The sequence below is a fragment of the Micromesistius poutassou genome, assembly GCF_964030765.1.
Source record: "Micromesistius poutassou genome assembly, chromosome: 21".
In the NCBI taxonomy this organism is placed as follows: domain Eukaryota; kingdom Metazoa; phylum Chordata; class Actinopteri; order Gadiformes; family Gadidae; genus Micromesistius; species Micromesistius poutassou.
In genome coordinates, this window is record NC_140291.1 from 10662759 (window position 1) to 10685135 (window position 22377).

The following is a 22377-nucleotide window of genomic DNA, read 5'->3' on the forward strand; positions in this document are numbered from 1 at the left end:
GCGCGCGCACACACACACACACACACACACACACACACACACACACACACACACACACACACACATGTAATGAAACTTACAAATACACACTTGGACACACTTATATTAAAACACGCACACACCAACATTTAATAACATAGACCCACACACATACCCAGCCCTCATATCCGGTCCATTGACCATGAAAGTTGAACATTAGATTGCTGAATAGGATGGCCATGAGAGAGCTGTGTATTTGTGGTCATTTGTGTGTATTTTAATGCGTTTTTGTGTGTGTGTATTAGTGTTTACTTGAGTGTGTGTGATTAAGGTTTTTTGGAGTGTGTGTGTTGCTTACTCTGAGGAACTCCTCTCTCTGGATTGTGGGTAATCTCAGCCCCTCCGGGTGGACCTGGGTGATGTTGACTGGAGCTAGACAGACAGCAGATTAGAGGGTCCCTGTGGTGGTCTCTCTCTCTCTCTCTCTCTCTCTCTCTCTCTCTCTCTCTCTCTCTCTCTCTCTCTCTCTCTCTCTCTCTCTCTCTCTCTCTCTCTCTCTCTCTCTCTCTCTCTCGTTAATTCTCCCTCTCTGTCACTTCCATACTCTTTCCTTTGCCCTCTCCCTCTCCTTTGCTAGTTCTCTCTCTTGCGCTCCCTCTTTCTCCCTCTTACTCCACCCCTCTGCCCGGGCAGGGCTGTCCCAGAAACGTGGTTTTCGCATAGTACTCTCTCTCTCTGGTTGTGGGAGTGAATGAGAGGAAGTGTTAGACAGTGTTAGTCTGCTGATGACCAGCCTTCCTGTGTGTCTGAGGGAGCATGATTCTGGGCACCATGGACAGCCCGCTGGGCCTGGTCCCACCCGGAGCTCCCGGCTGCCAGGTAGGTGACTCTGCTAAGAGACTCACCTTTGCACTGGTGAGTGATCTCTATCTTGATGGCTGATCACTATTATTTAATAGCATTAGATATGAGCCGAATCTATCATTCGGCTGTGGTTTTTCTCTATGGATCCACGATTGGGCTGGCTGTATTTGAAAGGATTTTGGAGGCTCAGGAAGTGGTTTTTTTTTCATACACTGCGCTGTTTGTCTTTGGGGAGGGGGGATATGGAATGGGGCGGGCGAAGGTGTGGAGGCGAGGTGAGTTTAGCTTGGAAGGTCTCTCGTTAGCCCAGCAGGAACGTGGCTGGGGTACTCTTCTGTGATTGGACAGCGGAGCAAGCCTGTTAGCTGGCTAGTTGCTGTTCAACTAGATGTTTTTTCCTCTTGAATCAGCACACGGTTTCCCTCTTGTGACGCAATGGCTTACGTTAGCCGGCACTTAACGCTTGTGGGCTTACATACCTGCCGGTCAAGGCTGAAACACTCTGTTGAGGATTGTGACCAGAAAGTGGTTTCTTATAAGAGGAATGGAAAATGCCTTTATCACCCTGAGGCTATGATGTAAGGGTGAGGCGTAAAGGGGTTCAGTTTGATTGTTTATCATAAGGTTTAGAGTGCAAGCTGTCACCTAAACCTCACTTTAGTATAGGATTAACTTGCTGTAGCAGCAACATATCACCCTGTTCTTGCAAGGCGTTTAATCATTTACCATTTGACACTGTCTAACCAGGTCTTATTTGGCCTTATTCCATAACCTGTGCCACAGATATGATAATCTGTCAGTCAAGTGCTGAGCAAGCACAAGCGAGTCATTCACTGTCACAATTCACTCAATTTGCAGTGATTTCTGGTCCCTTGTTGTTATTACTGTCGTTGAGTCACACTGCAGCGGGGATTGAATGTGAACAATATGAAACGATGGCACCCAGGGGTCCACAAACACGGGGGATCTGTCGATGATCATTTCAGATGTAATATTCTTTACATTTAATATCCCCACCACTTTAATCTTTAGCCCTGGTACATAACAATAACAGACGCACAGTTGGGGTTATGGCCGACACTGTTCGCTCTATTAAAGCACCGTTGAATCTTATTGTAAAAGCTACAAGCTGAAATGTAACATTATGTATCTTAAAGTGACCTGGTGACATATAACGCTGATTGTGATTGTGATTGTGATTTGCGTCCTCACAGCAAAATGAGGTGACGGACAGCGCCTACCTGGGCTCGGAGAGCACCTACAGCGAGTGCGAGACGTTCACGGATGAGGACACGGGAACGCTGCTGCAGCCGGAGATGCACGAGGAGGTGGAGACGGACAGCGGCATCGAGGCCACGCTGCACGACGCGGAGGATTCTGGGAACAGGTCGGTTGTCCTCGCTGTGTCCTTTGACTACCGAACATGCACTCTACGTCATGTACATGCTTAATGTAAACAGACCACGTTTATATGTTGACACTTGTTCATTGGGCAGACGCTTGGTCCGAAAGGTATTTAGAATCGAGGTTATGAACGAGCCGAGCATGCCATCGACGTCAGTGAATGAAGTGGTTGATGAGGTGTCCAAAGTCAACCAGATACATGTGGCTTTAGGGGTCAAAGGAAGGTTTAGTTAGGCTTCTTTCATCAAAGGCCCCATGTACAAAACAAGCAGTGTTATCACTAGAACAGTACATCTAAACAGAGTGCATATATATTGTGCATTCTTTCCCTACTAACTTACTAACTAAGTGCATTACAGTTAGTGCCTCACATTCAGCCGTTCACACACTCATTCATAGACGGGGAAACCAGGGTTATGTTTCCTCCATGCGGGTGAGAGGCCTGCGGAGGCCTGTGGTCTAGTGCCGCCCGCGTCATTTCCCTCGCTGGACGGTGACGGGGGAGGATGACAAATTCCAACACTATCGTAAAAACCTTTGACAAAATAGACATTGGCAGAATAACAAACATGGCCTGGAGATGCAACAATCACCTCCTATCCGGTATTGTAGCGTTACCCGGGTAACGCTGCACGTTATCAGAGGGCGGTTTGAGGGTTCCCAGGCTCGGTGACGGTGGAGCTGACGGTGGAGCTGTTGATGTGATACTGCTGAAAAGCTAATCTAATGGAGGCTTCTAATCTCGGACGACAACATCTCTGCATTCTCAAGTGGCAGTGACCCTGTAGATTAACCCTTCTCTACTCCGATGTATTGAGCCAGTTAGTTTGATCATGCAGGTGACCATGAGTTAATCCTCTGCCCGTTTGGATCACATGGGTTATGAATCCCTTTTCTGCCCGTTTCCAATTGCACCGTCTTCTCAAACGAGTGCTGGTGACTGAATGTAACTGCCTTGCATGTTTACCCATTAATTACAGTGTACAATAATGGAGTAGACAATACACTTGTCTTATTAAACCTTCCCCGCAGAGGCTGTGTAGCTAATAGATGTCTAATTGTCTGTCTAATTTAAACACTTAATATCCTGTTGTAAAGGCTTTAAATTGTGTAGCTCCAGCCCTGGCTGGAGACGGGGGGCTTTAGGGCTGTCGTTTAGCCGGTCTTGGCTCATGTAGGGTATAGACAATCTGTCCTGTTTGGTATAGACTTTGTGTCCTGTGAGAGTTATTACCTCCTAGTGATTCAAGGTGTGTCATGTCCTAATGCTGGTCCACAGCTGTAAAACACATGTTGGGAGTGCTGTGTGTGTGTGTGTGTGTGTGTGTGTGTGTGTGTGTGTGTGTGTGTGTGTGTGTGTGTGTGTGTGTGTGTGTGTGTGTGTGTGTGTGTGTGTGTGTGTGTGTGTGTGTGTGTACGTACACAAGTCAGTGTCAGTAGTAGTTACAGGTGCTGCAGGTTAGATTCAAGAGCTGTTATTTGAGTGTTATTTGTTAGAAATGCCATAGCCATCCGTCAGCTACTACTGAGTGAAATGCTCTGTGAGAATTTCTGTTTCTAGTTGACATGAGACATGAGACATATTTCGATTTTAGCCCGGACCTGTGTCATTTCTGACAAATCAAGGCATCTCTTCCCTGATTGGTTCCTGGAATCCATCTTGCCTGTCTATCCAAGGTGCATGAACGCAACACTTCTCAATGGCGGAGAAACTGAGGGAAGAAGGGAGAGAGCAGAGATGGAGGGGGACGTTTTCTCTGGTGCCAGTTCAAAATCTTGAAATGCACGATTAAATAGTGTTTTGCAACAAAGTTCTCTTGTACATCTATTGTTTCAGACAAAACACAGCTTCCCAGACTTGATTAAGCTTAGCAAAATTTAAATAGCAGCAGCAGCAGCATTCTACCCCCCCCCACCCATCCCCCCCCCCCCCCCCCCCCCCCTCCCCCTCCCCTACAGACCCTCTATGACTCGGCTAAAAACACCACCCTGTTCTCCTGGAAGGGAGGACTTGGAGGTGGGGCAGGGGGTGATGCGTCAGCCCTCTCTGCTGACACATCACCACCCACCACCACCTGTCGGTGGGTGCTGGATGATGGATGTCCGTTTGACCCTTGTCAGGGATGTGTCTGAAGCTTCCTGTACCACGGGTAGACCTTGAATTCCAGGAAGTGTCGAGATGGCGTTTTTTTTTTCACTCACTCTTTTCTGCCCCATATGTTTGTTTTTTGGATCCTTCAGTTCTCCAGTTCCTCCCCCTCTCAGTTCCACCCCCACATCCCCCCAGTGGTCCAAACCCCCCCCCCCACCCCCCCCTCTCTCTCTGGTGGAAATGCTGACTGGTCAGGGCTCGCCTGACCCGCTCACTGCTGGCAGGAAACCCTCTTAGATTTCAACAAGTGACTCAGGCAGCGAATCCTGCCTTAAATCTTAAAAATCTTGACCAAAGTGTAGTGTTAACCCCCCCCCCCCCGCTTGAGTCTTGTTTTAAGATCAGTGATCAAGTGTAGCACAAGGACAACCACATCAGCAGGTTTTCCCCTCAAAAACAACTTCAATCATTTCCTGTTCCATGGAATTTGAAACTGCTAGTCTTGTTCGGCCCAGCTAGAGGTTAGGCTGCTGCCCTCAGCGACGGTTGCATTTTAGAAGAGGATTACTACTCCAGACGGGATTAACCACGCCCTTCTCCCCCCCCCCCCCCCCCTCCAAAAAGCCTGGGGACTGGGCATGCCTGACTGTCGCGGCGCGCTACTTAGCATTAAAGCTCTCATTAGCCATCCCTGCCCAGAAGTAGCGCAAGACCATGCCACAGTCCCAGCGTGGCATGTGGTAGTCGGTGCTGCAGTGGTTGATTGGACGCGGCGGGCGGTGTGTGTGTGTGTGTGTGCGTTGTTGTTGCCGTGTGGCGCGTGGGAAGGTGAGGGGCGTCAGGATTCCTCTCTGGCTGTCTGGCGTGCTGCCCCCCTCCGTCGGCCCCCGGCTCTCCCGCCAGGGCGTTCGAGGCCGCCGCAAGATGCGCTCACTCGCCTCGCCAGTGCTGTCGGTCGGGGAACTGCACCCGGGTCTGACCTCGGGGTGAGTGCCCTCCCAATCCGCTTACAACCCCCCCCCCCAGAGCCCTGAGCCTTCTGCCCTAAAGACTCCGAGCCCGGACCCCGCCCTCTACCGGACCCCCTGTCCTCTAGATACCCAGCCTCAAAGACCTTACCCACTGCGCTCTACCCCGGATCCCCTATTCTCCTGATACCCAGCCTCAAAGACCTTACCCACTGCCCTCTACCCCGGACCCCCTGTCCTCTAGATACCCAGCCTCAAAGACCTTGCCCTCTGCCCTTTGACCCCCTACCCCCTACCTTAACAAGCTCTATTGAACCTGTCCACAGCGGTGTCATCCTGGGACGCAGGAAAAGCCCTTTACAGAAATAGGGGTTGTATTTCTGTAAAGGGCTTGACCCATTTGACCCACAACGAACGGGTTGGACTTATATGCAGCAGGGCACTGCTTGCCCTGTTACACGGCTGAAGCAGACCACTAATTAGTGTTGTGAGTGTCAACTGTTTTGGTCCTACAATAACACCTCTGTGAATAGGGCCTGTTAGACACCCCATTCTACCCCGGGCGGCAAATCACCATGGCAACAGTTTGATGTTCAACCCCCAGCGATCCCTAGTGTTGAAGGAGACTCTAAAGCTAACCCTTCATATTCATAGGAAACCTATGCTTAGGTTTATTATGAAACTATTTACGTGCCAAACTAATCGGGAACACACCCAGGTCTGCCCTGAATCTCGGATCAATTCAGCACATCTCTGCAGTTCAGCAGTTCAGCCCCCGATCAGGGCCAATAGATAGCTTTGCATTAAACCCACCTGCAGTTGCCAGAAAACTGCGAGACAGTTTGTCCGGCCAAGGCAGACTTGGTGGATTATAGTGAATTAACAGATTATATCCTCCGGTTGTAGACACTCGTCCAGATTGCTCCACGTCCTCCACCAACCATTAATGACCAAATGACATACTCAAGATTCGCTCATTGCGGTCCAAACAGGTTTTGGATGTGATTTGCACTGGCATGCTGTTCAACCCCCCCCCCCCCCCCCTCCCGCCACCACCACCACCTCTGTGTTTGTGTTGTGTTGACGTCTGTCATAAGAGACAGATCTTGTTACAGCTCTCTAGTGGAGCTGTGGAGCTTTCTGGTCCCCGGTGTCAAAAGCAGCCAGCGATGTGAAACATGAGTCCACACAAAACCTCGCTCCTGGTCCCTCGCTCCTCGGTCCCTGGTTTGTTTACACAACACAATAATACACAGCTGGACAATAAGGGGAGGGTGTCTGTATACACAACACAACAACACACAGCTGTGTGGTAGGGGTCAGTCTGTGTGTGTGTGTGTGTGTGTGCTCGTTCCTCCTGCAGAGAGGGAGAATTACACAACCCTGGAACATAAGATCCAAACTCAAAGCCACGGTTTAAAACCAATAGAACCCAGACAAGTAGTCTGGATGAAGAAAATACACACCTCTTTTAGACACACACACACCTACAAACAAACAAACAAACAAACAGTCAGCTTAAACTTGTGTGTGTGTGTGTGTGTGTGTGTTGCAGGTTCTCTCTGAACTCTGAGCTGCAGGATCTCTCCCTGGTGACAGTGATGGGAGGAGGCGAGGAGGAGCACTTTGAGGACTTTGGGGAGAACCACGGCGCGGAGCTCCTTGAGGGCGGAGTGGAGGATCAGGAGGAGGGGCCCGCTGAAGAAGGTGGCCCCGGGGCCCTTCACACCCCCGAGCAGATCAACTGCTCCTCCCTCATCATGTCCCCCAGGTAGATATCAATATACATATAAGACGTGTGCATACACAGGCCTTTATGTTACTATGTAATGCTACTACTCGTTTGTAAATATATAACAGTTTAATGATTGCTAACTAAACTCTCACGGTCAGTTGTGTAACAGCTGGGCTCCACTGCCTCATTGTTTATCATCCACGTGGATTATGTGCGTTACATGTTCGGCAAAGTGCGTTCATACATTGGTGACGTTCAATTTCGCAACATCCGAAAATTATTAACGTTGAAGTAGTTGCATGCTATATGCATGAGAGATGTGAATTGACGCTAGAGATAGCTATCAGGAGTTTTTGAACATTTTGAACGGAGCCGTCAGACACGCTGCAAGACGGATGGAGGAGCAGTGGAGCACCTTTCCTCATTACCAGTTCTCACCAGCGTTCTCACCAGCCTCAAGCAAAAGCTTACAGACTGCTGATGCAACACAAGATTCCGGGGATGTAATTCCGCTGAGGAGTATATGAGAAACAAACTCAAACCTGCCGTTAGTTCAACCCGGCGGTAAAGCCGTCTGCAAAGCTGACAATTCGGGAAGTGTCATTTTTCTAATCAAAAGTGGGTCGCACTCTCAAGATTTGAATTTCAAATATGAAGATGTTATCAACACATATGAGTGTGTAATGATAACCAAAGATAGAAAAAGTATATTTGCAAAAATACACTTCATTGGGTGATAGACTCAGCGTCACGTGACGATCCACCAATTGATAACCTTCGACCTTTAGGGCCCTCTCGAAGAAGGCTCGTATCCCATGGTGATTTTGAAAGGTTGTGTATGGGCTGATGCCATTGAGGCTTGTGTGTCTGTTCTCCTGTTATCTGCGTCTTGATAGGAGAGGGGAACAATGAGAGCTGTATTCAAATGGCCCTGTTGGACTGTTTGGTCAGTAGAGTAGATAAGACCAGCTAGGAAGCTTCTGACCCTCCTGCCGCTGCTGCTCCTCCTCCTACTCCTCCTCCTCAGGCAATGTTCAGAGTAGGGATGTAACGGTTACCGGTGTAACGGTAAACCCCGATAAAAACAATTACCGCTTTCATTTCAAATAAAATTATTATCTCAGTGGATAACCGCGCCCGCGGTGTGGAAACCGTGCGATAATACCGAAAACCGGGATCATTTTGGTCACAATAACCGTGAGGTTAAATCTTCATAACGTTACATCCCTAGTTCAGAGCAATTTTTTCCCTCTGACCACTACAGTATTACTGTACAAGTATATTAGTGCTAATAATATTAATAATAAATGAAGACTATAATTTATATAGCGGTTTTTTTTGACTCAACAACACTCGTTGAGTCAAAGGGAGGAGGTCAGTGAGATATGGGGGAGCCAGTTGGTGAAGGTCTTTGATCTTTGCAATATTGCAAAGGCCGTAAAAAAGAGGTTTTCATGACTTGGTGGATATGAGGTTAGAGGGAAAGGGTGGGATCAAGGACCACAGGTGTTCCTTTGGGGAAGGGGAGACGGTAGGTCTATCAATGGTGACAGTGGGGTTGATGATTGTGGAGGATTGAGGAGAGAGTTCAGTTTTGTCACTGTTGATTTTGCGGAGTTTTGGGGGAATTCGGTGGTGAGGTATATCTGAGTGTCATCGGCGTATCAGTGGACGTCCAGGTTGAAATGGCAGAGAATCTGTCTGAGATGGAGGATGTAAATGATGAAGAGGAGTAGGCCAAATAAAGAGCCTTGGGGAACGCCTTGTGTGACTGTGGATGAGACATAGGAGTGGTTAGGATTCAGACAACTTTATTTATCCCAAGAAGGGCAATTCATTTGCAGCTTTCCCAGTCCATACACACAACCTAAAAGATCCCCAAAACTCTGACAAGATAGTTGTCAGAGGCAAGAGATCAACGTACATAGGTCAGTACAAGGAGACGACCGGCAGCGTCTGTGTTAATAAAACACCGGTCATGGTCCATGTACATAACCAAGTTTAAAGGAATAACAGTTACTTAAAATGACTACTGTTGATGTTTAATTGCCTAATAGCGAGAGGAGTGAAGAAGTGTAGCGGTTTGTTCTGCTTAGGGGCAATAGAGACGATGAATAGAGATGATGATTAATCTGCTGGAGAGGTCGGACCGGAGCCAGCTGAGAGCAGTGCCTTATATACCGAGGTCAATGAGTCCCGTGGTTCACAGTGTCGAAGGCTCCACTCAGGTTGAAGAGGATGAGGTTGTTAAGGGCATGCTTTGAGCGTTTGGACTTGTGTGGCGACGAGGAGTTCAAGGGATTTGAGAGGAAGGGGAGATAGTGGTTAAGGCGTTTTTTGAGGATTGGGGGGGGACGGCGGCAGTTTACAATTCCACGGCGACAGCGCAGAGTTGAAAAGGTCAGTGAGGCATAGGACAGGGAGGCAAGACTTCAGCAGAGGGGGTTGGGGGAGGGGTTGTGGGTTTGGATGAGCTGATCAGTTTAGAGATGATGGAGGGGGCGACAGGTGCCAAACGGGAGAGGCGGCGATGGTGGGAGGGTTAGGGAGGAAAAGAGGGATGGAGAGGGGCCTTGGTAGGGGCTGCCGGGTCAGACGCAGAGGACAGGGATTTTTAATAGTGGTGATTTTATCTGCATATAATTTAAGAAAATTGCTCAGGCGTAGAGGGCGTCGGCAACGGGGCTTGAGAAGGTTGTTCACGGGAGAGGAAATAGTCCGGGGGGAATTGGGAGGGCAGGGCAGCTCCACTAGCTACCCGACAAACCTGGGTAAGGGCTAGTGTTAGCCAGTTAGCAGAGAGCGTTCGGGTTAGCACGGCAGTTAGGGGTGAAGGCAGGGAAAGAGATAAACAGCAGCAGTCTAAGACAGCCAGACATGCTAGGGAGACGAGAAGCAAGAAAAGAAGGACAAAGAGGGAGAGGGACAAGCGGCAGTCACACACACGCGACAGCAGTCCTCTCCGACCCAAACACGCACGTCACAGGACAGTAGATGGTCCTAGTTCTGTGCATCAGTGCTGTATTAGTTGAGTAATACTGTAGCAAAAGTGTAATAATAATGTATTACTAATAACATAAAACTCCTGTTGGTTCGCGACAGACAGTAACAACGTGATGGTTTAATTTGATGCTTTAGATTTTCAGATAAACAATATGATTGACATCAGGCCTATGTTAGTTAAAGGTCCAGTGTTAGAATTGAATGCCATCTGACAGTGACATTGCAGATTGCAACCAACTGAACCCCCCTCCTCCCCTAGCCCCTCCCTCTTTCCAACGACGGTGGCCTGTTCAGGCCTCTATCGTGTAAGGTGCCAGTAGGTGTGAGTAGGTACTCACACAACAACAGTCGTGAGTCGCTAATCGTCAATTGTTGAGGTTCCTCCTTGATAGATTTTGACACACACACACACACACACACACACACACACACACACACACACACACACACAGCTCCTAGAACCATCATGTGAACTCTCCTCATCTCACTGCCTCCTACACACACACAAATACACATTCATACTCTCACTCATATATATATATATATTCAGATATACACACACTCGGATATACTCTTCTACAAACAGCTACACTCACATTGTAACACACATATTCACGCATAGTTCAACCGAAACTGAGTATAATGTCTAATTTATACTTTCACACATTCATGTCAGTTAGTCACACACATGCTCACCACACAGCCCGTCTCTGCGTGGCTTAAACCTGCTGTTGACGTCACTCCCACTGGCAGTCTGCTGGCACCATGCTAACAGCTAGCAGGTCGCTGAGCTGCTGCTAGGTTACCGTCCTGGATGGTTTGAGAAACGAAAAGGAAGAAGACGTCCATGTTATGAAACACAACATGCAGTGAAACGACTGGACCCGCCCACTACTAGTGCTACTAGTAGGCATGGGCGATTCGCGAACGATTCGGTCAGAACGAACGAATCCCGAAGGTGAACGACGAGAACTGATTCCCAAAAAGAAGAGAACTGATTCCTTTTTTTTTTTTTACATAAAATAAAAATATGGTCACGTAAATAAAAGATACAAACGAACAGAGCTTCGTCTCCCCTCGACTTCATATTGATTGAGTCTAAAACGTTCTCAAACCACACGTAATGCTCGAGCGGCGTCGTAGGCTAATGCTACAGAAATTAGCTGTTTTCCCGAGCACCGTCACCGTCTGAGACCTTCTGGTGGTTTAAAAGGCTCCGTTTGCGGGCGTACCTCATATTTAAAAGCAAAGCGGTGAGGCCAGACACCTGAGATGCCCTGCCAAATGACGTAACTGACCATATGACTTAACAAACTGAACGAACTGAACGAACGAATCAAACGAACGATTTGTGACAGTGAAGGGAACTGAAAGAACTGATTCCCGGAAAAGAATCATTTTGCCCATGCCTAGCTACTAGCAATATGACTAACCGCTAACCCCCACGTCCCACCTGAATTTACCTTTGCACACTCTTACCTCCTCTCACCGTTTCATTTGTTACTCTCTCATTCACTCTCTCACTTAAACACGTCCACTCTTTCACTTAAACACTCTCGCACACTCCTTTTCCTTTTATCATTTTTCTCCTCTCTTCTTTCTTTCCTCCTCTCCTCTACTCCCCCCTCCTCCTTTACGCTCATCTCCTCTCCTCTACGCTCTCCCCTCCTTTCCTCTCCTCTCCTCTTCCCTTCCCCTCACCCCTTTACTCCCGTATCCTCTGCTCCCTCCTCTCCTGTTCTCTCCTGTAATCCGCTCCTTTCCTTTATCCTCCTCCTGTCTCCTCTCCGCCTCCTCCCCTCCAGTGCTCCTTCTCCTCTCTCTGACTGCTTGCGGAGCTACCTGAGAGAGGAGGCGCAGGACTTCTTCTGTAGCCAGTGTCACAAACAAATCAACCGTCTGGAAGATCTCTCCACACGCCTTAACTTCCTGGAGATGACTAGGTAACCTTCACCACCACCACCACCACCACCACCCCCACCTCCACCCTCCCCGCCTCCATCTCCACCCCCACGGCTTCGCTCCAAGCTGAGCCCATTAGCCGCCGTTACCTTGCCATAGCCCTACTGCGTGTTGTGGTTACCAAAGGCACTGTGATGTCACTTCCTGTGCACGCAGTACTATTATGGTGTGTGTTTGTGTGTTTTTGTGTGTGTGTGTGTTTGGTGGAATCTCCACTATCTCAATGCAGGTGGGTATGTCAATAGCAGTGTGGTGTTTGTAGTGGTGGTGGTGTTGTTGTTGTGAGCTGTGAGCTGGGTCCTAGTGCCTTCCTGTTACTCTGCTCATCAGGGCAGGAGCACCGCTCCCGCCCTCTCTCTCTACCAGCCACGCCCATTCTCTATCGGCCAATTGAAGATCAGAAAACATATTTTATTGGCTATAGTTTGTAGTCCTCTTTGTGATGTGCTGTACATTCAGTTCTGAACACACAATCGTACACACACACACACACACACACACACACTTTAAAAAGTCACCCAACACGGAAGGATAATACTGCTGATATGGCGCCATCTCTGGCCAAACAAAGGTCATTGCAATCACTTTTTTCTGATTGGTTTAAATTTCTACGTAGCGATTCAGCCAGCTCCATGAAAAACGGCAAATTGTGAAAACCTGAGTTTCCTTCTGTCTGTGTTTGGTTTGGTTGTAGTGCTTGGTTTCTGTGTGGCTAAAAGCTCAAAAAGTCAACATCGCCTAACATTACATTCATATTCCCATTTCGACTGGTCTGGTGTGGTTTGCTGTGTTGGCGTGACGTCTTTGTGGTGAAAGAGCAGGGTCAACCAGACCCTGGTCTCTCATCATATCATCATAGACCAGCGCTATGATGGTGTGGTGCAGTGGTGTCTTCAGGGTGATCAGATGGCTGGTCTCAATTTTGCTCTCTCTCTCTCTATCTATCTGTCCCTCTGTCTTTCTCTCCTGACCTGTATCCTCTTTCTCTCTGTCTCTCCCTCCCTATCTCTCCTTCTATAGTAAAGACATCAGCTGATTAGGTCTACTTCCTGTCTATTCTCTTTTCCTGATCTGTTTCCTGTTGTTCTTTCGATCCCTTACCCAGCTCTGGCAAGCGCCTCTCCAGCAAGAAGGTGGCAAGGTAGGCTACCAAGCTGTCACTCATATAGTTTACCATGTGATTGTTGTCAACAGGCGACTGCGCTCAACTGCTAACTACTAATTTGTTAGGCTCATGCACTATGCTAGGCTAACGACGTGTATATGTACGGCAGGCACCTGCTCCAGAATAGCTCGATGACGCTGGACACCGTGAGCGACCTGACCCGAGACATCCTGGAGCTCGCCGACAACGACATCACTGACAAGGTGACAGACCCCCCCCCCCTGGCTAAGCAGTCCCCCCCCCCCACAGCACACAACCCCACGAGCCAATCACAGTCCAGATAAGCCTGATCAAAAGCCAATCATTATCTAGACACGGTCCGATGGATGGAGGAATGAGGCAGGAGGGGTGACTCATAAAAAATAGCTGACTGACTGACTCCCTTCACCCACCTCTTCCTCCAAAACCCTCACCTCCTCCATCACCTCCTCCATCACCTCCTCCATCACCCTCACCTCCTCCATCACCTCCTCCATCACCCTCACCTCCTCCATCACCCTCACCTCCTCCATCACCTCCTCCATCACCTCCACCATCACCTCCACCATCACCTCCACCATCACCTCCTCCATCACCTCCTCCATCACCCTCCCCACCTCCTCCATCACCCTCACCTCCTCCATCACCTCCTCCATCACCCTCACCTCCTCCATCACCCTCACCTCCTCCACCACCCTCACCTCCTCCATCACCTCCTCCATCACCCTCCCCACCTCCTCCATCACCTCCTCCATCACCTCCTCCACCACCCTCACCTCCTCCATCACCCTCACCTCCTCCATCACCTCCTCCATCACCTCCTCCACCACCCTCACCTCCTCCATCACCTCCTCCATCACCTCCTCCATCACCTCCACCATCACCTCCTCCATCACCTCCACCATCACCTCCTCCACCACCCTCACCTCCTCCATCACCCTCACCTCCTCCATCACCTCCTCCATCACCTCCTCCACCACCCTCACCTCCTCCTCTCCCGGGCCAGGTGCTCCTGTTGGAGCGGCGCGTGGCGGAGCTGGAGAAGGAGTCTGACGCGTCGGGGGAGGTGCACGCCCGGCTACGGCAGGAGAACCTGCAGCTGGTGCACCGCGCCAACGCCCTGGAGGAGCAGCTGAAGGAGCAGGAGGTGTACGCCGAGGAGTGCCTGGAGCAGGAGGAGCGGCGCCACAAGGAGGCGCTCGCCAAGATGGAGCGGGACCTGGGGCTGGAGCTGGAGAACCTGCAGACCAGGTGGGTGGGTGGGTGGGTGGGTGTGTGTGTGTGTGTGTGTGTGTGTGTGTGTGTTGGCCTGTGTACGTGTACACGTGAAAGTGTGTGTTCATGCAGGAGTGTGCAAGGGCAGGTGCATGTGTTTAAAAGTGTTTGTGTTGGTGGGAGTGACGGCCCACATATTTGGCGTAGAGACCCAGGGTGAAGAGACTTAGGATGCAGAGACCCAGGGATGTAGAGACCCAGGGATGTAGAGAACCAGGGGGGGGTAGAGACCCAGGGATGTAGAGAACCAGGGATGTAGAGAACCAGGGGTTGGTAGAGACCCAGGGATGTAGAGAACCAGGGATGTAGAGAACCAGGGGGGGGTAGAGACCCAGGGATGTAGAGAACCAGGGATGTAGAGAACCAGGGGGGGTAGAGACCCAGGGATGTAGAGAACCAGGGGTTGGTAGAGACCCAGGGATGTAGAGAACCAGGGGGGGGTAGAGACCCAGGGATGTAGAGAACCAGGGATGTAGAGAACCAGGGGGGGGTAGAGACCCAGGGATGTAGAGAACCAGGGATGTAGAGAACCAGGGGGGGTAGAGACCCAGGGATGTAGAGAACCGGGGGGGGGGGGGTAAAGACCCAGGGTGTAGAGGCCCAGTGTGTACTTACGGCGGCTATTAGATGCAGTAGTAAACTTGGTGTTTAGTTTAAGGCTTAGCACTTGTTAAAGGACTGTTGATACACGGAGGACACTGAGGCTTAAACCAGCTTCTAGCTCATACTCTAAAACAATGTGAGCAGGCCATATAGACCATTGCATTATGAAAGGCAGATCTGAGATGATTCTGGTCATTCAGACTGAACAACAGACCATACAGATACAGACCTGTCGACGTTTTTCAATTCATCATGTAAAAGTTGGACACTCCACGCTGCCCTCTGGTGGTAGAAACCCTCCACAGCCCCCACTGTGGTCTGTTTCAGGGTGCAACTGAGGTGAGGTGTTCAATGCCCGGGTCTCTTTTTTTTTTAAGAATCCAAGGGTTTAAGATTAAGGGCAGGATATAAAGTTAAGGTCATAGGGTAAGTGAGCCCCTTTTTTAGCTCAAATTTTAACTCTGAAATTGAAGAACATGCGTTTTGGGCTGAGTTGTTATTATTAATTGCGAGAAGGTGGCGACTGTCATTGAGAATGAGTCACTGTCTCATGGTGACGGCCGACCAACTTTGTTCAATTTCTTTTCCTCTGTTTCCTCTGTACTGTGTTATTCAGCTAGCTAGTGCTCATCTTGTTGAGCATGGGTGTTAAAATTAGCAATGTGTAAATATATATAGTATAACGCCGCGTCATACTATAATATAATTTTTACATAGAAGAGCTGTGGATTGATCTTGGTCCAAATCTTGACTTAAATGCACAAAGTTTTAAAAACGTGGGATAAGAGGCTCTCTTGTCCTACAGTTTAAAACTTTGTTGAAAGCCTGAACAGCGGTGTGTGATGATGTGATGTGATGATGATCTAGCAGAAGTTGGCCAGAGAAAGCGCGTTGGCCTTCCCTTGAGGGCAAGGATTAAGGGTGTGTGTGTGTGTGTGTGTGTTTCAGGATGCAGCAGCTGGATGAGGAGAACAGTGAGCTGAGGTCATGTGTTCCCTGCCTGAGAGCCAACATAGAGAGACTAGAGGAGGTACACACTAGAACACACACACATACACATCAACACACACACACACACACACACCCACTCAACGCACGCACGCACGTACACAGGTGTTAATAAACATTAACACCAACACACACACATGAACCCTAACACACACACACACGGCCATATGAACACCAACACACACACTTGAACAATAATACACACACATGAACACTTACACACACACATGAACAATAACACACACACACACGCCCATATAAACAGTAACACCAACACACACACACACACATGAACACTAACACACACACACACATGAACACTATCACACTACACTACACTACTACACGCACACTCATAAACACTGAAACACACACGCAAACCCCGCATCGCACATCCACATCATCTCCCGCACGAACTCGTGTTTCACACCCGACCCCGCCCCGTCTCCCCCAGGAGAAGCAGAGGAGTCAGGACGAGCTGGAGGAGGTGGCGGAGCGGCTGATGGAGGAGCAGGAGACGCGCAGGAAGATGTCAGACAAGCTCAGCCACGAGCGACACCTCAGCCAGAAAGAGAAGGAGAGCACGCAGGAGGTGCCCCTACACACACACATACACACGCACCACAGCGCGCGCGCACGCACGCACGCACGCACGCACGCACGCACGCACGCACGCACGCACGCACGCACGCACGCACGCACGCACGCACGCACGCACGCACGCGCGCACGCACACGCCATAGCGTGTTATATTAAAGGGGACCTAGGCAAATCTGTATTTTTCTTACCCTTGCACACATAATGACTGAGTAGCCCTCTGAAATGGAATGCGTCGCTACCAAGAAAAGGTGTCTGATTTGGTTGGAGCTTAAAGCACTTCCTGTTCTATGAAGTTGTCCACACCGCGAGCGAAGGTACTTTGTGAAGCCTGTCATAGCGATCCAAAATGTCGGGAAGAAGCGGAAACGTGAGCAGGAGCACGTCCCCTGTGCTAATATTAACGGCAGAAATTGGCCGCACAGAGGGAGGTTGGGAGGTAATTCCGTATAAAGTCAACATTTGGTCCGTTCAACACAGGATCTGGAGGCCACCTCGTCCTCTGACTAGATTAAATGGGCTAGCGTAGTGAAGAGGGATCGTTTGTGGATGCACTGGGTGAGGTTTTGAGGAGCCGCCATGTTGAAGAATCTGAGTTCTGTCTGAATTGTTGTGCCTCTCTTATTTGTCATCCAATTAAAATTTGTACAACAGATTCAGTAGCATAGATGGCCAAAAGTTCACTAATGATTTTGAAATGTGTTTCGGCCGAAGTAAAATTGAGATTTCTTATGTGTCTTTCCTGCTTTCACTCGGACTGGGTGATGGTTAAAAGACACATTTGTATCTTGCATCTACATTCTCCCAAATGTTATCTATCCTTAGATCCTTAGTTATGTCCGGGCTTAGGTGAACCCTGCCCAACACTACTGTACGAGATCCAATCAAGAAAATGTGTTTTGCTTGCGCGGTGTAATATAACGATTTTATAATTATTATAAATGATAGTTCTATAACTTGTTTATGTAATATTTGTATGGACACATTTTGTTGTATAAGCGACATTTCTAAATGTATCCGCTTATAACCCAGTATCTGTAATGACTACATTCATGACGGTAGTCATTAGAAAGCACCTCTTAGTGTTTACATGGCTATTCAAATAAATAATAAATAATCAATATGATAAGATTAGATAAAGATTTGCGCAATACATTCTCACACACACACACACACACACACACACACACACACACACACACACACACACACACACACACACACACACACACACACACACACACAGTCTGATAGTGTGCGTGCGCGCAGTGTAGTAGTCTGACAGGGCTGTGTGTGTTGTGTAATCTTCACTCTTGCTGTGTATACTAACGTGTGTGTGTGTGTGTGTGTGTGTGTGTGTGTGTGTGCGTGTGCAGCTGATAGAGGACCTGCGTAAGCAGCTGGAACACCTGCAGCTGTACAAGCTGGAGGCGGAGGGGCGGAGGGGTCGCCTCCCCAGCGCCGGCCTGCAGGAGTACCACACACGCACCAGGGAGGTGGAGCTGGAGCACGAGGTCAAGCGCCTCAAACAGGTACACACACTCACACTCACACCAGACACACACACACACGCACACACGCACGCACGCACGCACGCACACACATACGACACCTTGTGTGTCACATACACACACACACACACAGAAATAAACCCATTCATGGATCCACCCATACATGAAGAGAGACGACATTGAAGGTATTGAAGGAAATTAATTAGTTTGTTGTATCTTCGGCTCTGTCTCCAGGACAACCGCAGCCTGAAGGAGCAGAACGACGAGCTGAACGGACAGATCATCAACCTCAGCATCCAGGGAGCCAAGAACCTCATGACCGCGCCCTTCTCTGACTCACTCGCCGCAGAGATCAACTCCGTCTCCCGGGGAGAGGTAGGCAGCCCCCCACCCCCCCCACCCCCCCCCTCGCCTTCTGTCTTACACCCTCTAGAACCTTCCCATGTTCTTCCCATCTTTCTTATGTGTATTTGATACACTATTGTTTTTTTCTAGCATTTAACCTGAATCATATATCAACTGTGTGTGTATGTGTCTGTCTGTCTGTCTGTTCCTGTGTGTGTGTGTGTGCCTGTGTGTGTACATGTGGTGTGTGTGTGTGTGTGTGTGCCTGTGTGTACATGTGTGTGTGTGTGTGTGTGTGTGTGTGTGTGTGTGTGTGTCCAGCTGATGGAGGCGGTCCACAAGCAAGAGGAGATCAACTACCGTCTGCAGGACTACATTGACAAGATCATCGTAGCCATCATGGAGTGCAACCCCTCTATCCTCGAGGTCAAGTACTGACACTGTTGGACCTCGGGACTCAGAGGGCTGGAAAGTGGCCCGCCGCCGGTTCAGCAATGGTCGCATTGCAAATTGTATTTCAGACACTGTCTGCTGGTGTTGGTGATGAAGAATAAGCTATTTTGTTTAAAAATCCCTGGAATATGAGTGTATGAGAGTTTGTGTGTGTGTGTGTGTGTGCGTGTGTCTTTTCCGTGAGCTCGCAGTTCTGAAGGCGAGCCAGGCGTCCTGTGTTCCTGTATTTAAGTCATGTCCTGGTTCTAAAGGGACGGATCGTTCTGCTGTCTGACCACATGAAGACCTCCACCTCCAGGTCTCCACAAGTCAGCAAACAACCAAGAATTGGTTGTTGGCCCGGAGGTAGAATATCTGTGATCCCCATTGGCTGCCGACCCCCCTGGAGTGGCAGGGCTGGGGCGGGTCTCCTAAACAGGGCTGAGAGATGTGTCCTATGATGCTCTGGCCAGGCAACCCACTCCAGGCAGGTCTCTGTTGGTCTGCAGCTCATCTACATAAAGGTTAGGGGGGCGTTTTCATGGGTGGAACTCACCAGGGCACCCTTTGTGTGTGTGTGTGTGCGTGTGCGTGTGTGTGCAGTGTTTTCTTATTATTTCCCTCTTTTTTGTTGTTTGCTCAAAGGCTTTGACAGGGTCTGGGGAAGTAATAAGTTATAGTGAAGGACCCAGGTGGTTTATGGTCCTGCTCCTTTCTGTCCATTTGTTTTGCTATGACACGAGTCCTGGGCCTCAGGTGGGCTGTACACCAAGACATCATCTCCCATCATGCCCTGCATTCCCAGGCGCTAGCAGTGACCCAACTATGATCTAACTGTAAAATAACTTAAATTATATTTAATGACGGGAACAGAGGTTGAGTCTGGGTAGTGTAGTTTTTCTTTCCTAAAACAGCCCACCTGATCTCCAGTGTTCTCCTGAGTGAAAGTGTCAGAGAGCTCATTGAACCACCGTGGGGAGAACAATACTGATCATTTATGTTCATAAGGTTATTGATGTTTATGAAGTTTCACAATCAAATGTACTTTGCACTCTGAATTTATTACAAGTGTGTTTGATTTGTCAAAAAGGGACACTTCTTTGGCAGGGGTCAATGTTAAATTTAAAACAGGGAAAAGGACTAAAAGATGCTCAGAACGCAGCCAGACTGGACGGCACCACAGCTGTGCTGACACAGAAACACACAAATACTTTGTTCTGTCTGAAATACTCTTCCAGAGTATTTCCCTCTCCTTCATCACTGTGCTGTTGTCTCCGGGGCGATGAACTGGTGGGTATGTGCTGGTATTATTATGGGATGTTAGGAGGAGACCAGCCCACTAAAGGACATGATGAGAAGGACTACCTAAAGCCACACTTGGCTCGCAATAACTCCACCAGAGCCCTGGATCAGACCAGAGCAGACCCAGCTACACCAGGGATGAGGAGGAACGTGAACCCTCACAACACTGGCTTGTTTCCATCACCCCTCTGGACATCTTGAGAGAGAAAAGGATCCTGATCTGGATTCTGGACTTAAGAAATAACTTATCTTTGACAGAAGCTGAACGCTAACCGCAGCCTCGTCTCTGGACTGTACACCGAGGTCTCCACACCACTGACGTGGGGGAGATCCGTTCCATACTGCCTGAAGCTCTTCACCATCACTGCATTCAACATTGTTTTGTTTTCACCAAATCTCGCCTGTAAAGCCCACCTGTAAATCTCTACTGTCGCTCGCCTGTACAGTTCACCTGTGGCTCTGGGGGGGAGAATGCCTTGGCTTCAAAGGACTTGTACATGTATAGTTTTCTACCCGTCTGTAGATCTTAGGTATTTTTATAGTCGAGGTGATGTAACGGCAGAGTGGTCTTTCTCGTCTCTCGGTGGACAATGGTTGCCTGAATTGTAGCATGTTGTGTGCGCACAAGCTAACAGTTCCATTATCTGTATTTAACTCACCAAAACGCGTATTTAACTCACCAAACTAATCTGTAAATATTCTGTGGTCTTTTTCCTTTTTGTTTTTGAAGGGTAATACTGAAAGAAAAATCTTCTATGTTTAAAAAAACCCTATTATTGATTTAAGAAGTATTTTCTAGCAAAGTTGTAGTCTATTGGATACATTACAATATATGATGTATGATATTGTTCTGTATGTTGATGTTATCTCGTATGAGTTCGACTTGGGTTGGATATCGCACATCTTGCTTATTATTATTCTCTTGTAGATATGAGCCTTGTCTTCCCTCTGAGGTCACTTCCTGTACGGAGGCCAATCATCTTCAGATGACAAAGATTCCAACATCCAAACCGAGCTTTTCGATTGGTCCGACCCTCTTAAGATCAGGAGAGCGGGCTGGTAAAAACAACCTGTCCCATTCCCACCTCGGTGTCTGAAACACTATGACATTCCCTTCAGGACGACTAAGGCAGTTAACGAGTTCTCTAAAACAGTTAACTAGTTCTGTAACAGTTAACCAGGTATCTCACAGTTAACGAGTTATGTAATGCACTTTAACGAGCACTAACCGCCCCCTGCAGAAAGAACCACCAAAGACGGTTTGACTTCTCATCCAATCAGTTAAGCTTTTTTGATCGGCGATCAACGGACATTAAGCGTCTATGTTTATATTTTTATTTAATGGATCCTGAAGAACTGGCCCGCTAGTCTCAACACTGAACCCGTGTCTCGATCCTATACCGTCATCACGAATTAAAGAAAACAACACGTACTTTGTCTCACAACAGCTCCACGGTGTAAATACCTTTTTCCGAACTTTCTGCTCTCGCACTCGCAACCGCCGTCCTCGGACACTTGGCTCAAGGGCAATGACATCAAGGCACACAGTAGTGCATGGCCTCGCCAGTCGGGACACGGGAGAGATCGGGGGGAAGGAATACTGTAGAAAATGAAATTGTAAAGCTGAAGATTATTCTTATTTTGAGAGATACATGTATAAATTATAACAGTATTGGTTACTACTGTATGATATTTTTGAAATACCCGTGGAAGATGTTATCCTAATTAGGCTGTTATGGGGGAATTATCATTTTAAGTCGTTGTAAAAAAAAATACAAGTTGAAGAAAAAGTGAAAGTAAGATTAGCAAATAAATGAAATTCAATAAATATGCTGTTTGTGTGGTTATTGAATATATTTAGCAAGTGATCAAATTAGGGATGTCCCGATACCACTTTTTCACTTCTGATAGCGATACCATAGCTTTGGCTATCTGCCGATACCGATATCAGTCCGATACTTTGTTTTACTCTTGAACAAAAAATTATATTATTAAAATATATGGAAGCACTGCTCATGATTGTAAATTAGACACCTAAAAACATTGAAAGGAAAAGTTGAATGGCACCAAGTGAAAAGATTTGAACTCCAGTCTAAATGGAGTAAACAAGGTAAACATAAAAAATGGAAAATGTGTGTGTGTTTTTTTTCCAA

The 22377-nt window shown here is 48.3% G+C and overlaps 1 protein-coding gene across 1 annotated transcript in view; it reads left to right on the forward strand.

Annotated features, from left to right (window-relative positions):
• Positions 1-21975, forward strand: part of LOC311366689 (rab11 family-interacting protein 3-like) — a 37587-nt gene extending 15612 nt beyond the window's left edge. The window contains exons 4-13 of the mRNA XM_084485486.1: positions 2058-2230; positions 6863-7078; positions 13113-13148; positions 13282-13375; positions 14158-14402; positions 15978-16059; positions 16492-16629; positions 18011-18166; positions 18380-18520; positions 18812-21975. Of these exons, the coding sequence (XP_084341612.1) occupies positions 2058-2230; positions 6863-7078; positions 13113-13148; positions 13282-13375; positions 14158-14402; positions 15978-16059; positions 16492-16629; positions 18011-18166; positions 18380-18520; positions 18812-18928 (1398 nt within the window). The 3' untranslated portion in view covers positions 18929-21975. The remainder of the gene's footprint in view (positions 1-2057; positions 2231-6862; positions 7079-13112; positions 13149-13281; positions 13376-14157; positions 14403-15977; positions 16060-16491; positions 16630-18010; positions 18167-18379; positions 18521-18811) is intronic.
• Positions 21976-22377: the final 402 nt, after the last annotated feature.